The following is a 10,000-nucleotide window of genomic DNA, read 5'->3' on the forward strand; positions in this document are numbered from 1 at the left end:
TCCCCAGGGGGAAATTCAGGTATCCAGTAGCTTACATAAATACACAAATAAACAAATGCCTACATGGACATTTCAAGACACAAATAACACAGGAATAAAATATGTAAATAATATAATATATGATATATATAATATATATAATATATAAATAAAAAATAAAAATAGTAAATATAAAGAATGTGAAAAAGGAATATGTAAAAAATGTAAAAAGGTAATTGTGCAAAAAGACATTCTGTGAGTTGGGATAGACCATGTGCAGAAAACATACTCTGTCAGTTAAGGTAGACACTGATACTGACACAAAATAGACACAAAAGATACTGGATAGAAGCCATGGGATAGTTTTGAGGAGCGCACAGTAGATCATCAGTAGAATGACCTCTGTCTGCACTGTCTGCGCTCCTTGTCCAGAGAGCGTCTTCCTCTGTGAAGGAAACTATGCAGAGTTGGAGAGGGCCGGGGAAACAGAGGAGACCCAGGGCCATACCAAGGGCAACAGTCAAGCAGGTGCTTTGGTTGGCCCGCCTCCAAGCTTGCTGCTCCAGGCTCCAGGCGCCTCTCTCTCTCTCTCTCTCTCTCTCTCTCTCTCTCTCTCTCTCTCTCTCTCTCTCTCTCTCTCTCTCTCTCTCTCTCTCTCTCTCTCTCTCTCTCTCTCCCTGTCTGTGTGTGTGTGTGTGTGTGTGTGTGTGTGTTTCTCCAGGACCCAAAATCTCTCCTCTCCTCTCCTCTCCTCTGCTGCCTTACCCAACATCCGTCTGCGCTATCCCCTTTGCATGCATACACACAAACACGCTCACACGCACACACACACACATACCCCTCGCTCTCCCTCTACCTTTTTGCTGTCGTTCTCTGTCTCTCTCTCCCTCCTTCTCTCTCTCCTTCTCTCTCTCTCTCTCTCTCTCTCTCTCTCTCTCTCTCTCTCTCTCTCTCTCTCTCTCTCTCTCTCTCTCGCCCTTTCCCTCACATTCCCTCTCTCACACACACACCTGTCCATTGGCCCACATGCACAGGAGTGTCTTTTCTCCTCTGGGGTCTATTCACCTGCCCCTTCCCTCTCTCCCTCTCTCCCTCCTCCTCCCTCCCTCCTCCCTCCCACTCTTTCCACCACTTTGCCCTCTCCCCTTCTTCATCCTTCCTTTTCTCCAGTTACTCCATTCTCTCTCTCTCTCTCTCTCTCTCTCTCTCTCTCTCTCTCTCTCTCTCTCTCTCTCTCTCTCTCTCTCTCTCTCTCTCTCTCTCTCCCTCCCTCCCCATCTTGTCCATGTGTTGCTTCCCTGTAATATGCAATTACCCCACAGACAGACTACATTACAGCCGCGTTGTCCCCATATAATGTAGTCTAATGGAGTGATTGCAGGTCAAAGGATCTTTGACCATTTTTATATTTATTTTTCCGGGGACACTTTTTGGTGTGTGCGCGCGTTGCTGCTCTCTTCCCAGAGGAAAATCAATTCCTATCAGGGAGTTTGGCTGACTAAACAGGGTGCTGCCTCTCTGGTGGTGGTGGAGCTCTCCCTATTAGGACCCGGGGAGATTAGGCACCCACATCTCTTTAATGCAAGCAGGTAATTTGGGCCTGTCATTTTAAAACAGAGCAGCATTTATCAAAAGGGTCCCCGGCGGTGTAGACACCAGCCAGCCTGCGTTGCTGCCCGCTCCATCACAGCCAGGCCTCCTCCTCATTGGCTGCCTCCTTGGGTTTGCCGGCCCATTCAAATGTCTGTCATCTCCTCTGTATAGAACATGCACACACAAACACACAGATACAGAATACACACACAGATACTTGCACACATACATACGCACACACAAACACAACCGTACACATATGCATGCACGCACGCACGCACGCACACACGCACGCACGCACACACGCACGCACGCACGCACGCACGCACGCACGCACGCACGCACACACGCACGCACGCACACACACTGACAGAGACTGATATATGTCACTGACCTGGGCCCGTGGCCAAACCCAAACATGCTTTACAGCCGCCCTCAAAGACCTCTGTCCCTCCTTCCCTCCTCTGTCTGTCTCTCCCCCCTTCCTCTCTATTTCTCTTGTTCCCTTTCTCTCTATGCTGCAAGGACAGTTTTGTAAGCAGCCTTGTTCTCTGTCCTCTCTCTCTCTCTCTCTCTCTCTCTCTCTCTCTCTCTCTCTCTCTCTCTCTCTCTCTCTCTCTCTCTCTCTCTCTCTCTCTCTCTCTCTCTCCTTGCTGCCTGGATGCTTATGTAGAGTGACAGCGTGTCTTTTTTCTACACCTCTGAGCTTTTGTTACCTTGTTACCGTGTTTTCAATTAGAACAGCCTTGACACCACCTCTTCAGCGTGAGTGCTGTCCTTGACGTCCAATGACTCTGACGATCTCTTTTTCTTTCTCTTACTCTGTCTCTCCCCCCCCTCTCTCTCTCTCTCCTGCTTTCTGTCCCTTTGTCTGTTTCTCTCTTTCTCTTTTTTCCTCCCTCTTTCCATTTCTCTCTCAATGTTGCCATGTTTTTTTTTATTTTCTCCACGGCCCTATTTCACCTTGCAGCACTGGAGTTTTTATAGGTTTTTTTTTTGCTTTTGTGTGTCACGCTGACTTGCAAAATCACTCTTTTTCTGCCCTGTACTGGTGCGGTCAGTTAACCAGTGGCAGACCTTCCGTCCATTACGCTCTAATGGGGCCGTCTAATGGCACAGGGTCGAAATATCACCTTGCCGTTGCCCTGGCCCCATATAACCCCCCATGCTGCCCCCGAGGCACGCAGGCCAGATGGAATGAAGCGCTGAACTGCATACAACATGCTCTCCTTGTTACAGGCCTTATCAGCATCGGGGAAACTAAGAACATAAAAGTGCAACATAAAAACAACAGCAGATAGCATTATGGCAATATATTTCTGAAATGCTTTTTACAGGTTTGTGTGTAGTGGAGGTGGAGGAGGTGGAGGGCTCAGCCGAGAGGCTGGAGGCAGCTGATCGTTTCCTGGAGGCCGTGGTGAGTCTGCTGGCCTCTCTGAGCAAGGCGCCCAGGGCCCTGACCCAGGTGCTGGAGCCCTACCTGGACAAGAGACAGCTATGGGAGCAACTTCACAACAACACAGGTACATTGGAGCCAACTACCTGAGTTGCGTTTCCCAAAAACCCTTAAGTAGTAGTGAAGCCCAAGTAGTACTTACTTTAAGTATGAGGGGCCGCCTAGGCAATATACCACATCACTAGAAGTTTATGCATACCATCATTTTATAAGTCTACATACAATATTTTTTTCTCGTACATGCAAATAAAGTGGTTGTGCCAAGTGCATGTGTGAGGTAAAATAGTGTAAACTTTTAGTGATGATGTGAAACCTATTTCGATATATTGCCTATAGGTGGCCTCTCATACTTAAGTACTACTTAGGCTTAACCCTCTGGTTGTGTTACGGTCAAAAATGACCGTTTTGAAACTTCATTCTTAAATAACTTCTCTATTTTTCATCATACACAAGTGACACTTCATGATATCCTCCAGATTACCTGTTCAAATGGTGAAAATGAAATATAATGAAATTCCTAAAGAATTGTGAAAGATACACCAACTTGTTACATTCATGGTGTTTCGGTCAAAAATGACCGAATAATTTACATCTCCCAAAGTTACATACAGTTATATTACATTCTCTTTACTCTCATATTTTTTCTAGGCTTTTCAGAATACAACCATATGTGCCACATTAGTGTAGATGTTTACAGTTAGTTGAAATACTTGAAAAAAGTAAAGGTGTTCCAAGTGGCCTGAAAGCCTCTGAGAGGCCCTAGACTCCAGAGGGTTAATAAAACGAATTGGTGCAAGATAAGAAAAAAAGCCTACAAATCACTAAAACAAAGCAGAATGACATTTAAATCACATTGGAAATGTTTCAAAAGTATGTCTAAAAGGTATTAATCACAAAATGTGCAAATCAGATTTTTAATCAATTTATTATTACCTTTTTTGTGTAGGCGGTCAATTTTGACCGTTAACACCATGAACGTAACCATGTTTCTAACACAACCAGAGGGTTAAGTGCCACTTAAGCGTGGCTCAAACTACACGACTATCGCGCCGATTCTCGGCTGAAAACCCCCCTTACGACAATCGCTGGAACGTTACCCCCCAAGACCATTGCAAGCGATTGTCGGGAAAGATTTCCTCGTCGTGAGCGACGTTCTAAGATAGAACTTTGGCAGCTCAAAGAGTCGCCGATCGCAAATCATAGAAATCAAACAGTGTTTGATATTTGCGACTGGAAATAGAACGTCCGGCATTGTCTCGGTGGCTGCGAGCAGCGACAAGATTGACAGTTGCGATTCTCTTCTAGTGTGCGGTGCACCCCAACGCCAAAATCGGACACACAATCGCTAGTCGTGTAGTTTGAGCCTGGCTTTAGAGTTTTTGGGAAACGCAACCCTGGATGTGTCATAATAGACATTGTCATTGTCATTGACTCTTGCATCGTACATTCTAGGGATGTTCTGAATCCGAGATTTGGTTTCGTATTTGGCCAAATTCGGCCTTGTTGACAGGATTCGGTTTTGGACGAAGTCTAGAGTGCCGGGTTCCGTTTCGGCCTAGACTGAACCAAATATTACCACATGTGTAAGCCCAACGTGTTTAAGAGAAGTTATTGCCTATGTTTTTTTTACATTTCAAAATAAAGTAACAAAATAATAAAATCAGCATGAGGTATCTCTATCTTACGAATGGTTTGCTACGCATTATAATGTACTAGCTGATGATCGCAGTAGGATTCCTTATTCGTTTTCGGATTCGGCTGAATTTTAAGCAGTGGTTTTGGTATTCAGCAGAACCTTAAAAATCAGGATTCGTTACGTCCCTAATACATACTAGCCTGGTTCTCACAGACGGTGCGTGTGTGTACACAAACTACCGTCTGGCAGCACTGCCGTTAACATGCTCTTCTCGAGTCACAAAATACGTGGTGCATTTATTTCAACTCACCACAAAGTACTCCAAAAACGTTTTCTGTTCATCTCTAAAGAGTCAATATAGTTTATAATCTGTCCTGTGACTCATCAATGCGAGCTGCCATTGATATTTAAGAAATAAATGCTCTGTTTATTTTCTACTCTAGAAGCGCATGTTAATGGCAGGGCTACCAGACGGTATTGTGTGTAGCTCCGCTCCCACCAGGGGGCTCGGGAGCTACACACACTCACCGTCGGTGAGAACCAGGCTAAATACATACAGTAATATCTCATATTTCATGTCTTATACAGTATTTGTGTTTGTAGCCTATATATAAAACAGGTGACTGGAGTATTAAACTCCATTACATGTTTCATGAGTTTCATGAGTTCCAATGCAATTGCATTGAGCTGATGCTCTTACACACAATGCCTTTATGTTGAATGAGATGAGACACTTACTTCAGCCACTGCTAAAGTTAGAGGACGCTGGGGCGCTAGTTATTTACTCACCCATCCATATGTATTTTCTACTGGTACATTAGAGGAACCTGTGACCCTCGGAACATCCATACCATTAGGCCACAGTTGCCCATAATAAGAAGTATGGGAGCTTTCATTTAGCAACTAGGACGAACAAATGCATTGAAGAACATTTACTTTCGGAAGCTAGACCAGACTAGACAAAGTGTCAAGGTATTTATTATTTGCCATCCTTTGTGCATGTTTCTCATTTGTACTCTGCAAAGCTTTGCTTGACATTAAGTGCAGTTTATGTAGAGTGCTTCATTCAATTTAGTCTGCTGTCGTTGTCATCCACAAGAGGAAAAGGACGCGAAACAAAACAAAAAACTGCACAGTTGTTCAAAAAATCATTAGCATTGTCGTCTCTGTGTGCCGTAATTACAGAGGCTGACCACCAAGGCTAAAAACAGCTTTTCAAAGGATGGCGGCACCGAGCATCTCATGAATCATAAAGTCATAATTAAATCCTCAAACTGTGTGTCTGATCACTTGTTTACTTACATTTCCATTTTTTTATACGTTCCCAGGAAATGGCAACAACATTCTCAGAAAAGAAAGGGTGGGGGCTCCAACATGAATCTTTTTGCTGTTGAACTAATGGTAGCACATTGATTTTGGCACTGGGAAACAGAGGCGGCAATTACACCCTGACACTCTCTGTTTGGAGAGGGCTTTGATTTGGGAGGTTTTTAATCGCAGCTCCTGTGGAGACGCGGCGGCCCGTGTGTGTGTGTCTGTGTGTGTGCGTGTGTCTGTGTGTCTGTGTGTGTGAGTGCGTGCGTGCGTGCGTGCGTGCGTGCGTGTGTGTGTGTGTGTGTGTGTGTGTGTGTGTCTGTCTGTGTCTGTCTGTGTCTGTGTGTCTGTATTTGTGAGTGTGTGTGCGCGTGCGTGCGTGCGTGCGTGTGTGTATGTGTGTGTGTGCGTGTGTGTGCGTGTGTGTGTGTGCGTGTGTGTGTGTGTGTGTGTGTGTGTATGTGTGTGTGTGTGTGTGTGTGTGTGTGTGTGTGTGTGTGTCTTTATTACTTGTGAGGGGTAATTACTGTAGCATAAATTACAGCAATAAGAGGGGCAAGGGAAATGCTGCAAGGGGGTTTGGAGGGAAGTTTGGTCTGTGTGTGTGTGTGTGTGTGTGTGTGTGTGTGTGTGTGTGTGTGTGTGTGTGTGTGTGTGTGTGTGTGTGTGTGTGTGTGTGTGTGTGTGTGTGTGTGTGTGTGTGTGTGTGTGTGTGTGTGTGTGTGTGTGTTGGTGTGTGTGTGTGTGTGCACTTGCGTGTGCGTGTGTTTGTGTGCATGTGTGTCTGTTTGTCTTTGTGTCTGTTTATCTGTCTTTCTGTGTGTGTGCGTGCGAGTGCGTGCGTGTGTGCATATGTGTGCATGTGCGTGCATGTGCTAAGAGAGTTTGTTCTCTGCAGGCACACAGTAAACATTGTAGTGTTAATTCTACACTTACAGAGTAGGTCAATTGTTAATTTTAACTGTCTAAATGGATTTGCCAACTCTGGTGGCCATACTGAGTTTAATTGCCAGCTGACTGGCCAGCCAGGCCCCTCTCCAGTGGAGAACACCAGTGGTATTCCATTTGCTGCCCTCCATCACTCCCTCGGCTGCCCAAACCAAAGACAAGATATGTAGGACTAGACTTCATTAGACTGGGTAAGAATGTTTATGTTGTGACTGAAGAAATGGTTGAGGGTGTCTGGGAGGTTGTCTGAGCTGCTGTTTTTGTTGTCATAGCTTGACGAAATGATTTTTGCCCTTCAGCTCAAACTTGTAATTCGGAATGTGATTACTTTCTGGAGCTCTGGAGTGCTGGAGTGTTTAATTGTGAGGTTTTTTTTCTCATAGTGAAGAAAAAGTTGCATGATTTTGAAAAGATTTAAAAATAGAAGCTGCGACTTCATTATTTCAAACTCGGCTCCCTGGCATCCGACAAACCCAATCATGTGCAAATGTATGCCTGTTCAGGCGGCAGTGGCGTAAAGCTAATTTACACAGTGACTAAGCTTATTCTCAGAGATTTATTCACTACCTTTGCTCATACAATCTCTGTGATTACAGTAAGTCACCTCTTGTAAGGGTGTTCTAACTAACCGGGCAAGTTTGACTTGGCTACTGAGTAGCTAATGCTTTAGCATTATATTGGGTCCGGAGAAATTAGTCAAGATTTTCTGGTGTCTACGATGATGGCATGCGAACAGGAGCTATTTTATCAGAAAGCTGAAAACATAATTTATTTCAGCAAAATGTCAGGTGCTAAATCCCTGAGGTGGAATGGAAGATATGTTAGCTGCTTTGGTCTCATGTGATGCCATGTTAATCCAGCCAGATAAAAGACTGTTGATAGCAATTCATTTCCCCAGGTCATGTTGGTGGCAAGTGTTAAAGTCATGGAAAAGAGTTTGTGAACATTGTTCATGTGAACAGAAATTGTCATTATTCAGAGTCATTCACAACCACAATCGAGTTTAGCGAACCCATCCCACCAACTTTCAAGTAAAGTCAAGTCAAGTCAGGTTATTTATATAGCCCCTATATAGCCCCAAGGCAACCCATTGTACTTTTCAAATAATGTTGTAGGTAGAAGAATGTAAATATAGGATTAAGACAAAATATACAAAACAATATATATATTTATGGTAGGCCTTTTAAAACTTTGCAATAAATAAAAGATTGCAAATTAAATAACAGTAGTAGTATTAACAAATTACATTTTCTTCCTCTTAGACTCAGAGAAGTCAGCAGACTCAGTCGTGCTGCGCTGCATCAGACGCCTGGTGTCCCGGCCTGTTGAAGGCCTGCTGCGGCAGTTGGTGCACATAGTGCAGGCCTCAGACGACTGGCCGGGCTCCCTGCTGCAGAGGGACGCCCCAGACTGTCTGCTCAGCAAGGTCCCCAAGGGGTGGAACTACAGCCCCCATGATGCAAAGGGAAAAGATCCCAACAAAGGTACAGTACAGGCCATCTGTGGTGGAAGTCATCTGTAGTGCTTTAAAATGTATGGAGGAACAGAAATCAAACCTTGCTGATGATTGTATAATTTTTTTAAATATTGGTCTGAAATGTATTTGTCTTCACCTGCCCTCACTGGATGTTGTCGTGAATTGCGTTTAGTACGTGCAGTCATTTGAATGTACTTTTTTGCACCCCTTCTTTTTCCATCTCTTTCTGTCATCCACACAGCGACAGGTAAAACCATAGCTATCCAGGCCCTCTCGTTCGTCTTCACCAACCTGCCGGCGGCGGTGTCCTCCCTGCCTCTGCCTATTCGCTTCCTGTTTGCCGAGGCAGAGGAGCGTCTCCCGCGCGACTCCTCCCGACAGCTGCGGCCCACGGCGGGCCTCCTGCCCTGGGCCCTGCTGGGCTGCCTGTGCCGGGGCCTGGAGGACGCGGAGGCGCTGGAGAGGCTGGCCGCCCAGCCGCTGGAGCGCGGGGCCAAGGAGCGCCTGGCCCTGCTGTCCGAGTGCCTGCAGGCCAGCGTGGGCCAGCCGAAAGGGGGAGCGCCCAAGGCAGCCGCACACACCGCGCTGAGGAGCCTGGAGGAGCGCCGGCCCAAGTGGATCGCCGGCCAGCTGCACAAGGCCCGCAAGCTCTGCTGCAAGAGGTCAGTGACTGGTCACAGTCAACACATTTCACCCCACAGTAATTCTGACAGCTTTACTGTCAGTTTTTTCACATATTGGTATAAAAAGGAATCAAAAGGCAAGACGCATTATGGAACACAAAAATTGCATGATGTAGAATGGGTTGGTTAGAGCAAACAGATATCATATGTAGTCCACAATTCACCAGGCAAACTGGCTTGACAAAAAATCCCAGCCATCTAATCCATCTGTCTGTGTCGCTAATGGAGGTGAATTCCCTAATTAGCTGTTCTTGTGTGCTAATTGCAATTTGATGGTTTATTAGTGAAGTGGCTGGAACAAATAATGTGACAGAAACTTTAGCGATTCATACAAATTTAAGTCTCCTAAATCTTTTTCGAGGGTTGTTCTTATGATTGATCATGTGGGTTGAATGAAGACCATCTAGATTTGGATCCGATGAATCCCCAGGGAGCTGATGGTCAAATGATTTCAAGAGCCGCCCGGGAGGCAAGTAAATGACATTGAGACATACGGTAATTTTGAAGTTGAGATCGGAATGTGAGTGGCAGGAACATGGAGCGCCAATCCAGCGTCTTTTCCGAGATGGACACGTGTCACCCGGCCGTGACAGGCAGTGACGAGATGGAATTTTCCCAACAATTTTCAACGCATGCCGGCAGATGATGGGACAGTTGATTTATTGCTAAATGGTACATAAATCTTACTCAGAAACTCTCCCGTGTCTGGGCGGGGCGGTGATTGAGAGCTACCACGACTCTGATCTCATTGCTACAAGAACTTGGAGAAGCTCTTACTTGTTTCTTAGCCATTAGGATGGTTCTGTAAAATTGAAATATAGCCCATTTTTAAAAGAAGCTCAAAACAGCGCAGTTCCTGGACGTTGACCTGTGGTTTTGCTTGTTTACGTTTTTCTTTTCTTATTATTTTTTGT

General features: G+C 45.4%; 1 protein-coding gene across 1 annotated transcript in view; it reads left to right on the forward strand.

Annotated features, from left to right (window-relative positions):
- Nucleotides 1–10,000, forward strand: part of kiaa0825 (KIAA0825 ortholog) — a 195,447-nt gene that overhangs the window by 83,895 nt on the left and 101,552 nt on the right. Inside the window, exons 16-18 of the mRNA XM_063187627.1 lie at nt 2,910–3,095; nt 8,189–8,410; nt 8,645–9,065. Coding sequence (XP_063043697.1) covers nt 2,910–3,095; nt 8,189–8,410; nt 8,645–9,065 — 829 coding nt within the window. The remainder of the gene's footprint in view (nt 1–2,909; nt 3,096–8,188; nt 8,411–8,644; nt 9,066–10,000) is intronic.

This window comes from Engraulis encrasicolus, chromosome 21, assembly GCF_034702125.1.
Source record: "Engraulis encrasicolus isolate BLACKSEA-1 chromosome 21, IST_EnEncr_1.0, whole genome shotgun sequence".
Lineage (NCBI taxonomy): Eukaryota > Metazoa > Chordata > Actinopteri > Clupeiformes > Engraulidae > Engraulis > Engraulis encrasicolus.